At 40.7% G+C, this 21,926-nt stretch overlaps 1 protein-coding gene across 1 annotated transcript in view; it reads left to right on the forward strand.

Moving 5' to 3' along the window:
* The first annotated feature begins 395 nt into the window (after positions 1–395).
* Positions 396–21,926, forward strand: part of DIPK1A (divergent protein kinase domain 1A) — a 119,191-nt gene continuing 97,660 nt past the window's right edge. Inside the window, exon 1 of the mRNA XM_004319545.4 lies at positions 396–547. Coding sequence (XP_004319593.2) covers positions 494–547 — 54 coding nt within the window. The 5' untranslated portion in view covers positions 396–493. The remainder of the gene's footprint in view (positions 548–21,926) is intronic.

A 21,926-nucleotide genomic window follows, 5' to 3' on the forward strand; every position in this document is an offset into this window, starting at 1 on the left:
CCGGGCGGGGTGGGGACGCGCAGCGTTGGGAGCGGGAAGCCGGGAACAGGCACTCAGGTCGGCGACGTCTGAGCGCTGGGCTCTCCCGTCCGCGGGGCGCAAGCCCTCAACCGGCTCGACCAGCCCCTTCTGGCGCCGAGCGTGCGACACCCCCTCTTCCGCGGCGCCCCACCCCTCCTCCGCACGCCTCCCCTTTAAGCGCGAGGCGCAGTTGGATTTGTGTCGGCCGAGGCGAGGCGCGACTCCCCTTTATGCCGGAGACGGCGGCGGCTCTGACAGCCGCGGCAGCCCGGCGAGGAGAGAAGGAGGCCGGGCCTCGGGCAGCCGGCTGCAGTCACCGCAGCAGGGCCGGGGGAAGCGCGGCGCGCGCCGCCGCGGGGGCGGAGGAGTGGGCGGGCCCGGCCGAGCTGGGGGCGGGGGAAGGCGGGGAGCCGGGTCGCCAGCGCTCGGGTCCGCCTCTGACTGCGGCGCGGCGGGGCGATGTGTGATTACCATGGCGAGGAGTCTCTGTCCGGGGGCCTGGCTAAGGAAACCCTGTTACCTCCAGGTAGGCCGGCGGCGAGCCCGCCGCGCGCCCTCTCTCTGCGCGGGACTCGCCCGCCTCCCTCCTCCCTCCCTGGGTCCGGCGCCCGCCCGAACCCCGCTGCCCCCTGCCGTCCGGCACCTGGCGGCGCGCCCTCCCCCGCCGCCCGGGCGCCGCAGCCCCAGCCGCTGTCCCGCCGCCCCCCGCATGTCGGCCGGCCCGGGCTCGCCCTCGCGCCCCTGTCATCCCGAGAGCCCTGGGACGTGACCCGGGTGCGACCCTACGCCCCTCGCGTTCGGGGCTCCGCAGTCTGGGCTCGGGACGTGCCGCCGTCTTCTCCCTGGGCCGGTGCTCTCCTCCCCCCTCCGTGGTGGGCCCCTCAGGGCGGCTGTTCTCGACTCTGTCCTGAGTCTTCAGTAGGTGGTAGGAAAGGTGGTGTGTCATTCCTCCATATTTTAGAAAATTATGGTAATTTGTCACGTCAGTGTTTTCCCCAAACCCTGGAGAAGCGGCATGTGCCTCGGGCTGAACCCCTTGGTTCGGTCTCTCCGTCACACCCGTGATTTAAATGGGAGGTAGGGCTCCGAAGCCCAAGCGAGGCGGATGGATGTTTGCGTTTTAAAAGGAAGGGGACAGTGTCTTGGCCGATCTCAGATACCCCAACAATGCAAACGTAATTTTCAGTCATGTCATGTGTACTGTTGGCGTGTTAATTTTTCATGATTTCCCGTTCCACCCTCTGTTCCGCTGCCAGTCTGTGTCTTCGAACCCTACTACTGTCTTCATGTACTGTTGGTCACCAGGGGGACCTAGTGGACACCGTGAGTAGCTGAGCGCAAATCCATCACCCCAGTGGAAAAACAACTACAAATCAATGCCTCGCGTGGGTCTGCAGTGTTGTCTGCATTCAGAGGACAGTATTTCTTTACCGCTTACCTTAAAAGGCTTAAGGCTATTGATAGATTATTTTAGGATGGGAATTCATGCTCAGCTGGTGCTTTTATCAATTATTTTAAAAGTTGAGAAGAAAGCGTCATGGGGCAAGTAAATCTTACATTTTTGTTTGGAAATAGCATGTGTGAATCGTTATTCTGCAATGAGTGATGTACTGCAAGTTGGAAGCATGATTGACAGCCCATGATATGAAGAGTACAGGAGTAAAACGGAACGTTCTGAGTCTTTGTAGCAGCTCCACCAGTAGTAACTGTGCCTTGAGTAACAGTAGAGCTACCCAGTCTAGAATTCAACCCAGGCCAGAGTTATACCTCTTTGTAACCCTTTATGTAAGAGAGAAAAAAAGAATCTTTCCAGACTCTGTACTCAAAATAAGCTTATTGAGATATTTTAAATGTTTTTTCTTAACTAAAACTGTCTAGCTATTTATTTATTTATTCGATTTCGTGGCAGACTTTTAGACTGTGACTCATTTGGTTCTCACTGTTCTCCACAGGTGTGGTTGTGACTTTTTTTGGCACCATAGTACAAGAGCTTTCAGATTGGCTGAGTTAAGATTAGTTTTACAAATAGTTATGCTTCTGTTAATGGGAAACATTTGGTGTTTCTGCCTTCCTGAATGTGTGCATCATTATCTATTACCAAATTAAGGTAAACGCAGGTTTTAAGCATTTCAAAAGAATTTGGGGGCATAGTGGTATTTTAGTAGGCTATTTCTATATAAAATAATGATTAAATAGAAATCTTTATTGATTATAGTATTATATTTGAGATAAATAAATTTAAAACTTGGGAACCGGGTACGCTGGTGTTTTAAACATTGTCTTGGTATTAGTATTTATTCTCTTTATGAATTTCTTTATGAATTTTTTTGTTGGTTGTCCCTCACCGTACTGTTTCAATTTAACCAGCTTTAAAAAAAAAAAGGCCTTCAGGTTACTCGTGTCATGCTTTCTTCTGTTCTCTATTGCCTAAATGCCTCACCTTATGTTTTTAATACTTTCTCTACCATTAGGTGCTTCAACCTTGAAATTGTTTTAGGTGAAGTTAAAATAAAATATTTTAATCTAAGACTGTTATACAGCTAGCTATTCAGTTTCTCAGCCACTGAAAGTTGAATTAACATATACATTACTCTTATTTTTATATTTTTATTGTTTTCTTTTTCTTGAGAATAAAATCATGTTCCTTTGGGAACAGCATGAGGCTTGAGGCATTAGAACAGAGCTGAGTTTTGTTCATTTGTGCATCTGGTTCATTATGCCCTTGAAAAAATTTCACAACTTTTCAGTTCTATAGTTTCCACATCATGAAGTGGAGGGTGTAGTTCTTAGCTGAGTAATCACATGAACGTAGTGAGGATTATCTAGAGGAAGTTAAATCTATTTTGTGACACCTTTACTACATTTTTTAATAGAAAAGCATATGAACTTAAATGGTAAATACATATAGGTAAATATGTTAAATTCCTTCAACCAAAGGTCCCTGACTTTCTACCATCCCCCTTTTTATTTATTGAGTATTTATTTATCTGGGGGCATGATATGACTTAATTTTATTGACTCCATTATTTACTTAATAAATATTTGTTGGATGCCTCTCACATGCCAGAAACTGTGAGGTGGTAGAGATTCTAAAGGAGCTAAACAGAACACCTTTGTGGTTCTCATGCAGCTTAAAGTATAGTCAGGGAGACAAACATTAATAAAATAATCTTAGAAATATATAGTGACATGAGGTATCACCTCACACCAGTCAGAATGGCCATCATCAAAAAATCCACAAACAATAAATGCTGGAGGGGGTGTGGAGAAAAGGGAACCCACTTTCAGTGTTGGTGGGAATGTAAATTGATACAGTCACTATGGAGAACAGTATGAAAGTTCCTTAAAAAACTAATAATAGAACTATCATATGACCCAGAAATTCCACTACTGGGCATATACCCGGAGAAAACCATAATTCAAAAAGACACATGCACCCCAATGTTCATAGCAGCACTATTTACAATAGCCAGGACATGGAAACAACCTAAATGCCCATCAACAGAGGAATGGATAAAGAAGATGTGGTACATAGATACACTGGAGTATTACTCAGCCATAAAAAGGAACGAAATTGGGTCATTTGTAGAGATGTGGCTGGGCCTAGAGAGTGTCATACAAAGTGAAGTAAGTCAGAAAGAGAAAAATATCGTGTTTTAACACATATATGTGGAATCTAGAAAAATGGTATAGATGACCTTATTTGCAAAGCAGAAATAGAGACACAGATGTAGAGAACAAATGTCTAGATACCAAGGGGGAAAGGGGTGGAGTGGGAGGAATTGGGAGACAGGGATGACATATATACACCATTGATACTATGTATAAAATAGACAACTGAGTGGAACATGCTGTATAGCACAGGGAACTCTACTTAATGCACTGTGGTGTCCTAAATGGGAGGGAAATCCAAAAGGGAGGGGATATATGTATATGTATGGCTGGTTCATTTTGCTGTGCAGTAGAAGCTAACGCAACATTGTAAAGCAACTAGACTCCAATAAAAATTAATTTAGGGCTTCCCTGTTGGCGCAGTGGTTAAGAATCTGCCTGCCAATGCTGGGGACACGGGTTCGAGCCCTGGTCTGGGAAGATCCCACATGCTGCGGAGCAACTAAGCCCGTGCGCCACAACTACTGAGCCAGCGCTCTAGAGCCTGCAAACCACAACTAGTGAGCCCGTGTGCCAAACTACTGAAGCCCGCACCCCTAGAGCCCGTGCTCCACACAAGAGAAGCCACCGCAATGAGAAGCCTGCGCACCTCAACAAAGAGTAGCCCCCGCTTACTGCAACTAGAGAAAGCCCACGTGCAGCAACGAAGATCCAACACAGCCAAAAATAAATAAATAAAATAAATAAATTAAAAAAAATTAACTTAAAAAAAGAAATATATAGTGACAACAGTAAGTGTTACGAAGGAAAAGGAACGAAAGACTGCCTGAGAGGAACAGAACAGTTTCTCTCTTTTAAAAAGTATTTTACTATGGAAATTTTTATACATACATAAAGCAGAAAAGAATAATGAACTCTCATGTACCTTATCACTTACCCTCAACAATTATCAGTATTTTGTTTCATCTCCCCTCCCCCATGTCCTCTTTCCAACTAAAGTATTTTGAAGCAAATTTCAGGTATCACATCATTTCGTCCAAATACCTCAGTATGAATTTCTAACAGATAAGGATATCTTTAGACATAATACCATTATCACGCCTAACAAAATTAATAACAGGTCCTTATTTTCTCTCACTGTCCTCTTAGATATGCATTACCCTGAGAGGACTGACTAAATTCAATTTGCCGTGGGGTGGGTTTACTATGATTTGAGAGGATCTTTTGGTAAAAACAAAACAAAAGCCTCTCCGCTTACCAGCTTGTTCCTACCAGAAGTTCTTTGCAGGGAAACTAACTCTCATTTCAGGTTTTGGGAGAATGTCTTAGAAAATGTCTGGTTTAATTAACATTTTCATGTAAATGTAATATTTTAATTTAAAGTGAGGCAGTAATTAGTCAACAGATATAAAAGGTCTTGTTTTCTTTGGAACTAGGAGGAGGGGTGAAGAGTATTGAATGTCAAAGATAGGGGGAAGAGATGAAGGGCCCAGCAAGAAGAGAGGGAAGTTGCAGACACCAGCTTTGTATACTTGCCGTTTTGCTGTTCATCTTCAAGTGGGTGGAGTCAAAAAGTAGTTTTGTCCTGAGGTGTTTGCGCCTTAGGGCTTGCAAGTTCCTCTTCCTACTGCAATTTACAGGGAAAAAAATTTAAGCAATTAACTTAATTATAAAGGAGCTTCGTTCTCAGTATTTCTTTAATCCAGATATCACTGTGATGATTGGTAATGTTTCTAGAAACCGTAGTATTATGCAATTATAAGTTTTCAGCTATAATATGGCTTAAATAGGCATTTATGGACTAATGTGGGGACCTAAGTACTTTTTGTAGTTTTGTTTATATAGCAAAAGAGATTGTACTGCTTGTGAAGAAAAGAACTGATATTCCATGTAGTAGAATATTATTTAACAATAAAGAAGAATGAAGAATTGATACGTGCTATAACATGGATGAACCTTGAAAACACTGTATGAAAGAAGCCACTCACAAAAGATCACATATTCTGTGGTTCCATTTATATGAAGTGTCCAGAAAAGGCATATCTATAAAGACAGAAAATAGATTAGTTGTTGCCTAGGGCTGGGAGGGTTGGGGGGAAATGGATATGAGGTTTCTTTTTGTGGTAATGGAAGTGTTCTAAAATTGATGCTTTGCACAAGTCTGTGAATATACTAAGAACATTGAATTGTATACTTTAAATGAATAAACTGTACGGTTGTGAATTATATCTCAATAAAGCTGTAAAAAAAAAAGAAAGAAAAGAAACTGAGTTTATCCCATTCATGTGTTCCTTCTTTCTGCCTCTTGTAGATTCCACTAATGCCAGCTTTTTGGTGCAGGGAGTACTTCATCCAGAGGACTGGTGCAGGCACACTGTTTGCCTTTGCGGCCTCTCTGTGAGCCAGGAGGGATTGTGATATCCCACAAGCATTTACCTGAGCAACAAGCAGCTCATGGCTAGGCAGTATTCTCAGAGCACACTAACTTGCGGTTCTGCCCTTCCTAGCTATTTTGTTGAAAACTTACCTGGGAAATAGTACTTCCTGGACTAGCTAAATGTTGTGGCACATTGAACGGAGTAGAATCCTGTCGATGAGAACAGAATCTGTAGGTGTGTTAACCAGTTTGGACCATTTTTAGGCAGTGTTTTTCTTCCACACACCATTGTGATGATACTCCTTGTGGCCTGCATGGTGACCCAGAATGACACCTGCGTTTGTCTGTTTTTAGCATCATGTTTTCTACAAATTAGGATCCACTTTGTTTGGTGTTTACTCAGTCTGAGTGGGACTGATAACACAGCAGCCCTATAATTCATTGGTTTTACTTTTTAATACCTTCTTCCTTCTCACTATCATTAAGTCCTGGAAGAATGAAAGTTAAGACAATTTAAGCTAATTCTCTATACTTAGATTAGACACATTTTCCATTCCAGTTATTCTGCCTGCATGCCCTGTTACATATAAAAAGCTGGTGCAACTCTAATGGAATTTGAAGTCTGAGACTCTTGGGTACTTCCGAAGGTTTTTCAAGTCCTTTAAATCACAAAAGTTTTAGATTTCTTAAGGCATCCTCTTGACTAACAGTTTCAATATGTGTTCAGTAGGGCTGTCATGAATGGATGGATAGATGGCATGTTCTAATCCGGGTGTTGGCACTTGTTTAACATTTCTGATACTTGCCTGGCTCTTTGACTTACATTAGTACTAGTCTTCAAATATGACTACTGTAGATAGTTTGGTTCTTTATGACTTCATGTGGATATTTTGCAGGATTTAGTGCCAGATAGGGTTACTGATACAGATTAGCTGGTAATAGTGACAATGTTGACAAATATGGTAGTAAGACTAATACGGCTTTTTGCTCATTTTCAGCTCACAGGATTATTCTAAATCTAAGGATAGTAAGAGCAAGTAGTTGTTTCCTGTTCTCCAAAGGGAGAAGGACTATAAGTAGCATGGTTTAATAATATAGGTTTATTATACCTGCTGTTCAGAGCTACACTTTTGCCTTTGCCTGAAACTAAATCTCCAGAATGATGATTAGCTTTCTGAGACTTGTGAATACACAGGGAGCATCTGTATCCCATAATGTCTTAAAATCAAGCATAGAATTATAATGCAGCCTTTTGATATTACCATAAGTTGCTTTTCTACCCCTGTTAGAAACTCAAAAGAAATGGTGAATTCTCAGGCAGATTTCATCCTCACACACTTTCAGGCTGCAGCTTATAGTAAAAAGGTTTCTTCATTGTCATCTTCCTAGTGCCTCAGCTTTTCATCTTAATGTTGTTTTGTATTCTTTATAGAAGTTTTCTTTTTTTAGAAGTTTTCATCTTAATGTTTTCATTTTTTAAAGTTACTTTGAAAAACAATACTATACTATTCTGTTAAATACCATCTTTTTACATTGATTGAAAAGATAAATGTCTCACATTCTTAACGTATCTATTTCTAGACATTCGGATATTTTGTGAATAATTTTCCTTTAAAACCCTTTAATCTAGAAAGTATATGAGTTTAGAAAAACCAGGATACTGTAAAATGAGCATGTTTTAAAAACCCAAAATATTAGTGGATGAATTTTTCTTTAGAAATAGTAGGGGATTTTTTTGATGACTATTTAATGAAATTAAATAATTATCTTTTTAGGTATGATCATGATGTGTGGGTATGTTTTTTCTTTCTTTTGTTTTTTATTGTGGCCAAAACACACAGTATAAAGTTTACCATCTTAACCATCTTTAAGTGTACAGTACAGGACTGTTAATATATGCACATTTTTGGCAACAGATCTGTAGAACTTTTTCATCTTGCAGAACTGAAACTCTGTACCCATTGCACAACTCCTCATTTTCCCCTCCTCACCAGCCTGGTGACCACATTCTATTATACTTTCTGTTTCCATGTGTTTGACTTCTTTAGATAACTCATGTAAGTAGAATCATGCAGTATTTTAAAAAAAATTTTATTATTGTTTATTTTATTTATTTATTTTTGGCTGAGTTGGGTCTTTGTTGCTGTGCACGGGCTTTCTCTAGTTGTGGTGAGTGGGCTCCTCTTCGTTGCGGTGCGCGGGCTTCTCATTGTGGTGGCTTCTCTTGTTGCAGAGCACGGGCTCTACGTGTGTGGGCTACAGTAGTTGTGGCTCGTGGGCTCTAGAGCACAGGCTCGGTAGTTGTGGCGCATGGGCTTAGTTGCTCCGCAGCATGTGGGATCTTCCCAGACCAGGGCTCGAACCCGTGTCCCCTGCATTGGCAGGCAGATTCTTAACCACTGTGCCACCAGGGAAGCCCTGAAGTCAGTGATTAAAGAAAGCATTGTTAGTTTCCCAGTGGTCCTATAACAAATTGCCATAGATTTCGCAGCTTAAGAAAACACACATTTATTTGTACCCGTATCTCACACTTCTGAAGGTTAGAAGTCCCAGGACGGTATGGCCCAGCTGGTTCTCTGCTCCAGGTTTCACAAGGTTGAAAATCAAGGCATCAGTAGGGTTGAGTTTCTTTCTGGAGCTCTGGGAATGAATTGATTTCCAGGCCCTTTCAGATTGGTTTCAGAATTCAGTTCCGTGCTGTAGTAGGACTGAAGGCTCCATTTCCTTGCTGGCTGTTGGCTGGGGGTTGTTCTCAGCTTCTAGAGGCTGCCTCCATTTCGGGGTTCATGGCTTCTTTTCTCCATCTTCAAAGCCAGTAACAGTGGGTGGCTTTGAATGTTACTCTTCTGCCTCCGCCTTTTACTACCTTTCTCTGCCTCATCTCTCTGACTCCTTCCTCTTCTGCTTTTAAGGGTTCATATGATTACATTGGGTCCACCTGCATAATCCAAGATAATATCTCTAGTTTAAGTCTCTTCACAGCAGCATCTAGATTAGTGTTTGATTAAATAACCAGGGAGTGGGAATGTTGGGAGACAGCTTTAGAATTCTGTCTACCCCAGAAAGAATACAACTGAAAATTCTGACAGTTTAAAAAAATCAATCATTTCCTAAAATATTTTGGTTTTCCCCCCATTACTATTAGGTTTTTAAGATATTGCCAAAGAAGAGATTTTAAAAATTTTAACAACCACATGTGGTGATACTTGTTTTTACAATAGATACTATTCTTAAATCTTTTGTATCCTTGTACAAACTGAAGTAAAAGTGGAAAAGTATCACTTTATGAACTCTAAGAAAAGGTTCTTTAAAATGTAACCTATTTCTTTCTGTTTATTACTGTAATTAACTAACATTGTTGTTCTTTACCCCTTAAAGAAGACAATGCTTGGTTTTGTTTTAATGTGCCAGCTTGTAAGATTTTTCAGTCACACCTGATCCAGTAGAACTAAATTCGTATCCAGTGAAGGCAGAGCCTGTTTATTACCCTGGTCTTGTCCTTTATCCTGAGCTTAGTACTCAGGATGTGCAAAATGATATAGTACAGTACATATATTTTTACATATATTCAAAAATATTCTGTAATGACTCTGAGATATTGAACTCCAATAGCTCATGCTAAGCACACACTGCTGTCTCTTTCACATTCTTACTCTTTACTGTTACCACCAGCACCATCATATCATCCTCATCATTGTCATTATAATTTAGGCTCTTGCCACCCCCATTTCTTCCAATCTGCCAACCTCCTCTGGCTTCCCTCTTTTCCCTATTTAGTCAGGATCACATGTTCTGTCATTTCAGCTACTCTTCTTTGCTCACTCACTACTTCTTTGCTCCTCTGACCTTCCTTTATTCTTATTCTATCGTTTATTCCACACTTTCCTTTCAATCTCATCTTCCTTTGCCCCCTGCTTTCCTCAGGACTTCAAGCTTCTCTACTTCTCACTTTGTAGTCTCCTTGGGTAATTGCATCTCTTCACATGGCTTACACTACAACCTAAATACTAATGGGTCTCAACTCTGTATCCCCAGCCCAAACCTCCCCACCCGGAACTTCAGATTTGCATCTAGTTGCTTATTTGATATCTACCTCTAGATAGCACTTCGTATTCAACATGTCCAAAGCTAAAGTCCTGCCCCCAAATTGCTTCTTTCCCTATTTCAGTTAGTGATACTCTCCAGTTACTCAAGAGATAAATATACCCAAGTCCTTCTAGACTCTCCCTGTTTCCTTACCCTCATGTTTAATCCCTCAGCAATTCCACTAGTGCACCTCCTAAATAACTTATGATTGCATCATCTTTAAAAAACAAAATACAGTGTTATCAACTATAGTCACCATGTTTTACATTAGATCCTCAGACCTTATTCATTGTGCAGCTGTAAGGTTTTACTGGCCTTTTATTGGCCTTTCCCTATTTTTCCCACCTCCCAGCCTCTGGTAGCCATTTTTCTACTGTCTAAGACTTCGACTTTTTAAAAAATTTTTAGATTCTGCATATAAATGATATACCATGTAATATTTTTCTTTCTGTCTGGCTTATTTCACTTAGCATAATGCCTTCAAGGTCCATCTATTTTGTTGCAAAAGGTAGTATTTCCTTCTTTCTCATGGCTGAGTAGTATTCCATGGTGTATGTATATGCCACATTTTCTTTATCCATTCATCTTCCAATGGACACTTGGGACCCTTAGGTTGTTTTCATGTCTCAGCTATTGTGAATAATGCTGCAGTGACCATGGGAATGCAGCTGTCTCTTTGAGATCCTGTTTTCATTTCCTTTGGTTATATACCCAGAAGTAGGAATGCTGGATCATATGGTAGTTCTATTTTTTATTCTTTGCAGAATCTCCATTCTGTTTTCCATAGTGGCTGAACCAACTTACATTCCCACCAATAGTGCACAAGAGTTCCCTTTTCTCCACATCCTGGCCAACATAGTTGTCTCTTGTCTTTTTGATATAGCCATTCTAACAGGTGTGAAGTGATATAGCTCATTGTGATTTTGATCTGCATTTCTCTGATGATTAGCGATAGTGAGCACCTTTTCATGTACCTGTTGGCCGTTTGTCTCCTGCTGTCTCATTAGGTCCACTGTAATAGCCTCCAGAAGGCCCTTCCTCATTTACCCCTTTCAGATCCACCCTCCACATTACTTCCAGAGCAGTCCTTCCCAAAATGCCAATCTGATCTAATCTCCCTCCCTACCAGTGAAATCCTTCAGGGGCTTACCATTGCCTTCAGTAGACTAAGCAGAGTTCTGAGCGTGGCTCTTTGTTTCTGGTCCCTTCCTATCTTGCTGTTTCATTCCTGCCACTACCATCTCATGCACTGTTTGCTCTAGCAATTCTGAAAACCTTCCAGTTTCCCAACACACTGTGCTTCTCTCTCACATGTCAACCTGTCTACCCCACCATTTCCTCTTTGCCCTAGAATGCCCTTCCCCCATTTCCTGCATCCCTCTTTACCTGGTTTATTCTCTGTTTTCTACTTGTCCTTTAGGTTTCAACTCAGAGAGGAAGTGACCTTTCAGCAATTCCTCCCTAACATTCCACATGGTATTAGTGTACCTCTTTTGTGCCCCACCCTGTGGGTACATGATATCTGGCACACACTTCTCTTACAGCACTTATGATATTGAATTGTCATCAGTGATTTTCATATCTCTCTTCTGAGCCCCAGACTGTGATCTCCCTGACAGCCAAGATGTCAGTTTCCTCTCTTTATCTCCTGTGCCTAGCCCAAAGCAGATGTTCAATAAATGTTTGTTGAATGACTGAATCCAGACATAGAGTTTTATGGAGTTGATCAGATTAACTAATTTACTTATATGAAAGAAAATGTATATACAATAAGTAAAATAGTATAGGTGAGCTTATGATGCAAATCATAAGTCTCCCCTTCCACTTCTCCTTACCCCCAGCTTTGCTCCCGAAAGGTAGCCTCTTTGAATCACTTAATCTTATTGGATTTTCCGGTGGCTAAACCTCTGACTTCTAGAGCTGTGTGTCTAAAGGGAACTGCACACACTCTGGGAGGTGCATATGATGCTGACTTTGGGTACTGGAAGAAATTATTTGAAATTGTATTTATTCTCATATACTTTTTATATCTTAAAATGTTTTTGTCAGAATAGCTGATGATTTTTTGTTTTCGGTTCATTATTATAATAAGCATCCCGCCACAATAAAAATCTATTCAAAATTATTCTTATATACTTTTAATTTCTATTACTGTGTGAGTCACAGTATACAAATAGTAAGTTAATATAATCATGATTTTATATAGAGTATAAATAAGTAAATATACAAATGTTAGGGATTTGTGCTCTAAAATATTTTCCCTGAGAGAATTGTACAATAAAAAATGATTTGGGGCTGCTGCTCTAAATAATAAACTTTTACCTCTGTTTCTTGATTTATCAACTTTAGATATATCTATTGACTTCCTACTTTTAAGGAGTATTTAGCTTGCTTACACTACGGTCATCTCATTCTCTTCCAGTGTTTGTTTTAAATTTTACTTCTTCTGTTGCTTAACTTAGTAACTTCAGATAATGACAACTGTTTCTCATTTCATCCACTTTTGTCAGTCTGTCTACTCCCCCCTTATTAAGAAGGGACATTAGAACATGTTCTGTTTTTCATCTGGTTTTCCCAGTTTCTGTCAGCAACACTCTTTTTTTTTTTTTTTTTGGTCTTTGTTGGGTCTTCATTGCTGCGTGTGGGTTTTCTCTAGTTGCAGAGAGCAGGGCCTACTCGTTGTGGTGCATGGGCTTCCCATTGAGGTGGCTTCTCTTGTTGCGGAGCATGGGCTCTAGGTGCGCGGGCTCGGTAGTCGTGGCTCACGGGCTCTAGAGCGCAGGCTCAGTAGTTGTGGCGCACGAGCTTAGTTGCTGCACAGCACGTGGGATCTTCCCGGAGCAGGGATCAAACCTGTGTCGCCTGCATTGGCAGACAGATTCTTAACCACTGCGCCACCAGGGAAGTCCAGCAACACTTTTACATTGTCTAAGTTGATAACTTTATATTTTATCCTGTGACAATAACCAAATCTCCAAATAAGTTGACTCTACAAGATGAAAACTATAAACAGTATTATATTACTATGACTTGTTAATTCTTCCATAAAAGGAAAAATCTCCCTTGTAAACCTGAGATCCATTGGCTGCAGCATGAAATTATTTTCTCCGTGTCAGGAAAGTGGGTAGAATTACTGGGACAAATGTCTTTTGTTATTAAGCAAATTACTGCAAGGATTTGTCCCTTTCCAGAAGCTAAACCATATTTTTGCCAATAGGGAAGAAAACATGTGATATTTGCACATTCCCTATAGAAAGTTTCTTTTTGCTTAGAAATCATGCTTGCTTGCCTTTTAATATTCCTACTAAAGAATCATGATTTAAAGCCTGGCCTTTGGGATCTGTAGTGAAGTAACAGAGTTATGATTTGAGATCACTCTGAGCCACAGTTTCTCCCCTGAGCAGTCAATATACTGTCTTTTTTGGAATGATTACCTGGTTATACTCAGCTCTAGGAAGCAGACATTTATTATGTTATCTGCCCCTCAGATCCAAGTGAACTGAGCCAGTTTTGGAGTCCTAGACCATTTGAATAATGAAAACAACTTTCATCTTTGGGGAAAGCACTGCAGGTAGAACTGGCTATCATTTGATGCCACAATTATAGAAAATAAAACAAGAGTAAAGCAGTTTGGGCCAGTCTTTCTCTTAGGGTCCTGAAATTTATGTCTTGAGACCAACCACATCAAAGTTAATTCTGGCCTAAGATGAAGGGCCTCTCTATTTTTAGTATCCCCTAAAATATCATTCTGTATTTAGTGCAGAGCCAATTTGTGTGCTGGGATTACATTTTCTACAGGGCCAGGGTCATGACCCCTTGGCTCTCAAGACTGTAAGATCAAGAACAACTACATCCCCTTTTCTCATATTCCAGTTCCTTATAATTAGGATATGTAAGCGTGCTTCTTACTTGAAATGCGGCTTTTTTGTGACATTTGTATTTTTCTTTCTTTTTAATTTTCAGGGAGTTTCTAACTGTTTTTTGTTTTGGGGTTTTTTTTTGGCATAATATGCCTTTACCATAGCCTCACTTTTTCCATATTCTCAGTTGTATTTTTTTATTCTGTGGAATCCCCCTTCATGACCAAATGCTTCTCTAGGCTACTGCACAGCTGCCTTCCAAGGGTTTTCCTCTATTCTTCTATGTTGGAATCACTGTTCTTAGGGTCCTGGGTCTTCCACTGTTCTGATTTATGCCATAATTTTACTGGGGTATATCCTGAAACAAGTTCTTTAGAAAGGATGTGTGGGAAGTAAACTTTCTGAGTCATGTCTAAAACTGTCTTTATTGTACCTTTGTTTGTAGTTAGGTTGGGTGCAGAATTCTGGGCTGAAAATAATTTTCTTTAAAACCGTGAAGACATTGTCTTCTAACATCCTCTGTTGCTAACAAGAAGCCAGTTTGATTGTCAATCCTTGGTGGGTGACCTGTTTTTCCTGTTCAGAGTCTCCTTTTTATATTTGTTTTGGAATTCCATGAGGAAATGTATAAATGTGGGTCCTTTATAAGTTGATTGTATTGAGCACTCAGCCCTTTCAATCTTTTTTTTTAAAATTTTATTTATTTATTTATTTATTATCTTCAGCTGCGTTGGGTCTTTGTTGCTGCACATGGGCTTTCTCTAGTTGCGGCGAGCAGGGGCTTCTCTCGTTGTGGAGCACGGGCTCTAGGTGCATGGGCTTCATTAGCGGCGGCATGTGGGCTCAGTAGTTGCGGCTCACGGGCTCTAGAGCGCAGGCTTAGTAGTTGTGGCGCACGCGCTTAGTTGCTCCGCGGCATGTGGGATCTTCCTGGACCAGGGCTGAAGCCCGTGTCCCCTGCATTGGCAGGTGGATTCTTGTTTTTGTTTGTTTTTTTTGTGGTATGCGGGCCTCTTACTGTTGTGGCCTCTCCCGCTGCGGAGCACAGGCTCCGGTCGCGCAGGCCCAGCGGCCATGGCTCACGGGCCCAGCCGCTCCGCGGCATGTGGGATCTTCCCGGACCGGGGCACGAACCCGTTTCCCCTGCATCGGCATGCGGACTCTCAACCACTGCGCCACCAGGGAAGCCCCCAGCCCTTTCAATCTTAAGACTTGGGTGTTTCTTCAACTCTGGGGAATTCTATTAATTAATAGCTTCTCCCTTCTCTTTTTTCTGTTTCCTCTTTTGGGGGGCTCTTATTAGTCAAATGTTGTACCTGTTGGATTGGCTCTTTGTATCTCGCACAGTTTCTCTATCATTTTCCATCTTTTTATCCATACACTGTCATTCTGAGTTTCTCAGTTTTATTCTCCAGCTCATCTGTTGATTTTTTTTCCTTTTCTAATCACTCTTCAAATTCTGACTTTTAAATTTAATTTAAAAGACTTATGTCAAGTTCTTTGTTCCTTTTCTGTGTGTGTGGTTTCCTATTCCTAGTTTATATGCATGTAATACCCTCTGGAATCTTTTGATTATAGTAGTTTTTTAAAAAAATATATTTTATTTTCTTATGTCCCTTAATTATATTTGTTCCCCTCAGGATTCCTTTTTCTATATGTTTTTCTTAGCTCTTCTTTTTCATGCTGCTGGATTTTTCCATGTGTCTTGGTCATCTATTCATATTTTAGAAAGCAGGGCTGAGAAACTGGTGTGGATTTCCTCTGCTATTTGAAAAGTGGGTCTCTTTTCCTCCTATACCTATCACCTGAGTGGATGGCTGACTGTGCCCTCTGTGTAGGTGGGGTGCATTGGCTGGCCTTCTTGCTCTGGGGTGAGCCTGTGCTCAGGCCCTGGGGGCCCCGTGTCAGAGGAGTGCTTTATCCCGGGCGGACTGTACTACCATTAGAAGCCTTGGCTTTCCCTAGGTTGTTTGTTCCTTCAGCTATCTGGTTTTTCAACTGTGGGTTAATGCCAGGCTGCCTGTGATCTGCATGGGGGTGGGGGAAGCAGATGGAGGTGCCAACCAGCGCAGTTCCAGGTACAGACCTTCAATTATCCCCACTGTCTTCAGCCCCACTTCTCACTCCTGCCCTCCCTCATACCTCTGGCCCAGAGCCCAGAGCCATCAGGTGTTCCAGGGCAGATTGGCTCTCTAGATTCCTTCTAGCATTCCAACAAGCAATTTGGCTTCCAGCTTCTTTAGGTTGCTTTGTGGAGTATTCTGGGCTGTGGCTTTCTTTGCCCATCTCATCCGTCAACACAATTCAATCTGCTTTTTGAATTCTCAAAATTTGTTGGATCTTTCATCCACTGGTGAACCCCCCTACTTCCCCTTCCTCCTGATATTAAACTTTCATTGCTTCTTTTGTCTCCCTTCTTTCAGTGTGGTTTTGCAAGCTTTAAGTAGTAAACCTATATCCTCAATCTACCATCTTGAACTAAAAGTCCTGATATGAATTTTAACTATCTATCATTTGAATATTTACCTACCCTGTTTATCTTCATGGCTGCAATATCTGTTTAAGCATTGCATAATTAATAAGTTATTTCAGTAAAATAAGGCAAGAGAATTGGCGTAAATAACTTCAGAGGGATAAAGATATAATGGCACATTTTCCCCAGAAAATCTTGTATAATAGCAACAGTTTATTTTAGTATAAAAAAAAAAAAAAAGGAAAAACCTACTCAATTAAAGATTAGAGTCTTAAAATTAGCATCAATTTTGTTCCTGATTTCTATAGGTTATAGTCAACAAGGGTATATTATCTGCTATGTATCAGGTAAGCACTGGGTTTGTAGCAGTGACTATGATAGCTCTCTGCTGTCATAGAATTTGCATGTTTAGGGGAGGGGCACTGATGGATAGAGAATAAATGAAGTTAAAAAATAACCACACAACAAAAACATCAGGTAGCTATGTGCACAATGCAAATAATTAAAATAGGTGAGATGATAGTGAGTGTCAAGACATTTGTGTTAGCCGGCTGGCTGGAGAACCTGAGATCTGACTAACAAGCAGGAGCCAGCCAGGCAAGAACAGGAAACTTGGTATTACCCTGAGAGAGCATATCCTTTCCTCTTTAGTCAGTGCTACCCACCCCCCTTTTGGTTTTGATCATCCTGTCCTGTAAAAGATTTTCATGTTAATGTAACGAATTGCCTAAACATTTCATCACCTTTGAAAGAGCACTTTGGAGAAATAGAAAGACTCATGAGATAATTTACTCCCCTAGGACAGAGAAGGGATAAACAGGCCTTTTCAGTCTGTGATAGCAGAATGCTTTGGTGAATTTAAAGGCCTTAATTATTATGCTTTAAGCAACAACTTAATTTGCTTCTGTCTGATTCTTAGCTTTCAAGTGGAGTCTTCCTTTGATATATTGTGTTGCTATTTTGGTGCTTGTCATTTTGCTGTTGCACTTTTCCTCATCAGAAAGCATTTACTGGGCTTCCCTGGTGGCTCAGTGGTTAAGAATCCACCTGCCAGTGCTGGGGACACGGGTTCGAGCCCTGGTCCAGGAAGATCCCACATGCCGTGGAGCTACTAAGCCCTTGTGCCACAACTGTTGAGCCTGCACTCTAGAGCCTGCGAACCACAATTACTGAGCCTGCAATTGGATATCCATTGGCCAAAAAAAAAAAAAAACAAAAAAAACAAATACCTGACCTAAATCTTGTATAAAAATTAACTCAAAATGGATCATGGATATAAATGGAAAATGTAAAACTATAACACTTTTAGGGAAAAAAAAAAGGAGAAAAGCTTTGGGGCCTAGGACTAGGCAAAAAGTTCTTAGACTTGACACCAAGAGCATGTTCCATAAAAGGAAAAATTGATAAATTTTAACTCACCAAAATTAAAATCTTTGCTCTGCAAAAAAACCTTGTTAAGAGGATAAAAAGACAAGCTACAGAATAGGAGATTTTTTGGAGGGAGGGAGGGGGAGAAGATATTTTCAAGCCACATACCTGACAAAAGGCTAGTAACTAAAATACATAAAGAACTCTTAAAACTCAACTGTTAAAAAAAACAGTCCAATTAGAAAATAGGGAAAAGACATGCACAGACGTTGCACTGAAGAGGATATACAGATGGCAAATAAGCACACGAAAAGATGTTCAACTTGGGACTTCCCTGGTAGCCCAATGGGTAAGACTCTGCACTCCCAATGCAGGGGGCCCGGATTCAATCCCTGGTCAGGGAACTAGATCCCACATGCATGCTGCAACTAAGAGCCAGCATGCCTCAACTAAAAAAAAAACATGCCGCAAGGAAGATCCTGCATGCCACAACTAAGACCCAGCACAGCCAAAATAAATTAACTACTTTAAAAAAAAAAAGAGTTCAATTCATTAGCCATTAGGGAAATGCAAATTAAAACCACAGTGAGATATCACTGGAATGGCGAAAATAAGAAATATGGCAATAACAAATGCTGACGAGGATGCAGAAAAACTGAATCATTCATACATTAATGGTGGGAATGTAAAATGATCCAGCCACCCTGGAAAACAGGTGGGCAATTTATTTAAAAACTAAACATACAACTACTGTATGATTCAGCAATTAAACTCCTGGGCATTTACTCCAGAGAAATTAAAACTTATTGCTATGGACTAAATTGTACACATACCCCCCATTCATATGTTGAAGACCTAACCCCCAATGTGTGGTATTTGAAGATAAGGCAGAGCCCTTGTGTTGGTATTGTGCCCCTACAAGAATAAATGCAGAGAGCTTGTTCTGTCTCACTGCCATGTGAAGACACGGTGAGAAGGCAATTATCTGCAAGCTAGGAAGAGATCTCTCACTAGAACCTGACCATGATGGTATCTTGATCTTGGATCTCCAACCTCCAGAACTGTGAGAAAATAAATTTCTGTTGTTTAAGCCATCCAGTCTATAGTGTTTTGTTATGGCATCCTGAGATGACTAATATACTTACGTTTACACATACCTATATACGAATGTTTATAGCCACTTTATTTATAATACCCCAAAACTGGAAACCCAGATGTCCTTCAGTGGATGAATGGTTAAAGAAACTGTGTTAAGTCCAAACCATAGAGTATTACTCAGCAATAAAAAAGAATGAATTATTGATGCATGCAACTACTTGGATGAACCTCGAGGATATTATGCTGAGTAAAAGCCAATCTCAAAAGGATACATATTGCATGATTCCATTTACATAACATTTTTGAAATAACATAATTGCAGGGATGGAAAATAGATTAGTGGTGTCCAGGGGATAGGAAAGGGATGGGAGAGAGGAAGACTATAGCTATAAAAGGGTAGTAAAAGGAGTCTTGTGGTGATACAGTTAGGTATCTTGATTTTGGTTACACAAAGTTACACATGTGATAAAATTGCATAGCAGTACATACATATGCACGCATACGCAATGAGTGCATACATACTGGTGAAATGTGAATAAGCTCTGGATTGTACAAATGTCAATTTCTTCAGTTTGATGTTTTGCCATTTTTAGTTATGCAAGATGTTAGTGTTGGGGGATGCTGGGTGAAGAGTACGTGGAACTCATTGCATGTCTTAGCACCTTCCTGTGACTCTATAAATATTTCAAATTAAAAGTTAAAAATAATTTGTGGTGAAAGTAGAAAGGGAAATAAGTTCAAGAAGGAAAATAAGATACAGAAAATTTATGACCATTCTGGACCAGTAGTTCGTCAGTTTTTGAAGTGGATACTGGCGCTATCAAATTGCTATAGGGTTTAAATTTCATTTGATACATTTAAGGTAACATAATAGCCTTATTTTAAAGTATCAATACTTACGATATGTTAGCAATTACTCCTTTGTAACTATATAAACTTATGGTGAAAAATTTTAGATGTCAATTTTAAAATGTGCCAGGGGTGGGGGACAGTGTATATAGTTTTCAGAATTCTCTTGGGTGTCTACAAACAAAAAAGCTAGATTTCAGTAGCATAATACCCCCATTGATGAAGGGGCTAAATTCCAAAAGCGTACTTTTATTTTTTTATTTGTTTTTAATAAATTTGGTTTATTTATTTATTTTTGGCTGCATTGAGTCTTTGTTGCTGCGCGCAGGCTTTCTCTAGTTGGGGCCAGCGGGGGCTACTCTTCATTGAGGTGCACAGGGTTCTCATTGTGGTGGCTTCTCTTGTTATGGAGCACAGGCTTTAGGCACACAGGCTTCAGTAGTTGTGGCACGAGGGCTCTGTGGTTGTGGCTCTCGGGCCCTAGAGCGCAAGCTCAGTAGTTGTGGCGCATGGGCTTAGTTGCTCTGTGGCATGTGGGATCTTCCTGGACCAGGGATTGAACCCGTGTCCCCTGCATTGGCAGGCAGATTCTTAACCACTGCGCCACCAGGGAAGTCCCCAAAAGTATACTTCAAAAAAATAAAAATCTTGGGCTTCCCTGGTGGCACAGTGGTTGAGAGTCCGCCTGCCGTTGCAGGTGACGCAGGTTTGTACCCCGGTCCGGGAAGATCCCACATGCCGCGGAGCGGCTGGGCCCGTGAGCCATGGCTGCTGATCCTGTGCGTCCGGAGCCTGTGCTCCGCAACGGGAGAGGCCACAGCAGTGAGAGGCCCCTGTACCGCACACACACAAAAAATAATAAATATCTTAATTTCTAGAGATAGTTGAATTTTTTTTTTTTTTTGCCACACCACGTAGCATGTGGGATCTTAGTGCCCCAACCAGGGGTGGAACCCATGCCCCCTGCAGTGGAAGCCTGGAGTCTTAACCACTGGACTGCCAGGGAAGTCCCTAGCTGAAATATTAAAGAACTTGGGAGCTGTCGTTTAAGGGTAGGATTATAGTATCAAAAAGCCATTAAATAAGTAAGAATACAAATATGGCTCAAAAAAGAGTAAGAAAAGGAAGAAGTGTTGTACTGTGTTTAGATAATGTTATTGGCCTCTAATGGCCTATTTTTTGAATCAATACAGGTATGTTTAGTTGCTGTGTTCTAAATAGGCAAGAGAAGAAAAGGAAAGAGAGGCAGAAGAGGGTTGGGTTTTTAGCAATCTATGTTAGTGGGGGGCAGAATGACAAGAGATGTTCACCTCCACCTCCAGTAGTTACCCTGAAAGGACTACATCATGTTAACCTTTAGATAGTGCATGATTTCAGACTTCCTGCTTTTGCCTCCCAGAAAGAAAATCTCTCTATATGATTGATGATGTCTCAGTCTTAAATAGAGGGTTAAACCTTCCATTTCACCATTAGCTGACTTAATATGCAAGTATAGTTATAGTATAAATGAATTTCAGTCATTTGATACATGTAAATTATATCTAATCATCTTCTAGTTGATAGAGGAGTGGAATGTGAAGGACTATTTATCATTCCATAAAAAGGGAGCATTTGGGAAGGTGGTGAAGCAGGGAGTTAAGCTTTGAAAGCTACAGATAGGAGCAGAAAGTGAGGTATTTGGTCTTGCTAATGCATTGTTTAACATGATTTATGAATGTTTCGGTTAATATTTTAAAATACTGCTGACTGCTTTATTAAGGAATTTATATCTCTGAGGATTAATTAACCTAAAATAGATCCCATTAAATCAGATTAATATAAAAATGGCCCATAGCTAGAGCTACCAAGTAAACGTCATTATGTTATGTAGACTTCCCTCCCCAAAGGTGATAGAAATTAATCATACAAAATGATACTCTTGGGATATAAATATCTTATGTAGCAAGTATTTTTAATGAAGTGATTTTGAATTTAAATAAAAGTGAAAGAATTCTAATGTTGTATGCTTTTAAGATGAGTAATATGCTTTAGCATGAGATTTCAGGCATGCGATTTGACTTGTATCCAGCCCCTTTGTTTTTCTTAGCCTTATTTTTTTCATTTACTAGTGAGATGATGATGATGGTTGATAAGACAGTTTTTTCTTACCTCCCTAACAATATTTTCAATATTGAAAGAAGAG

This window comes from Tursiops truncatus, chromosome 1 (genome assembly GCF_011762595.2).
Source record: "Tursiops truncatus isolate mTurTru1 chromosome 1, mTurTru1.mat.Y, whole genome shotgun sequence".
NCBI lineage: Eukaryota > Metazoa > Chordata > Mammalia > Artiodactyla > Delphinidae > Tursiops > Tursiops truncatus.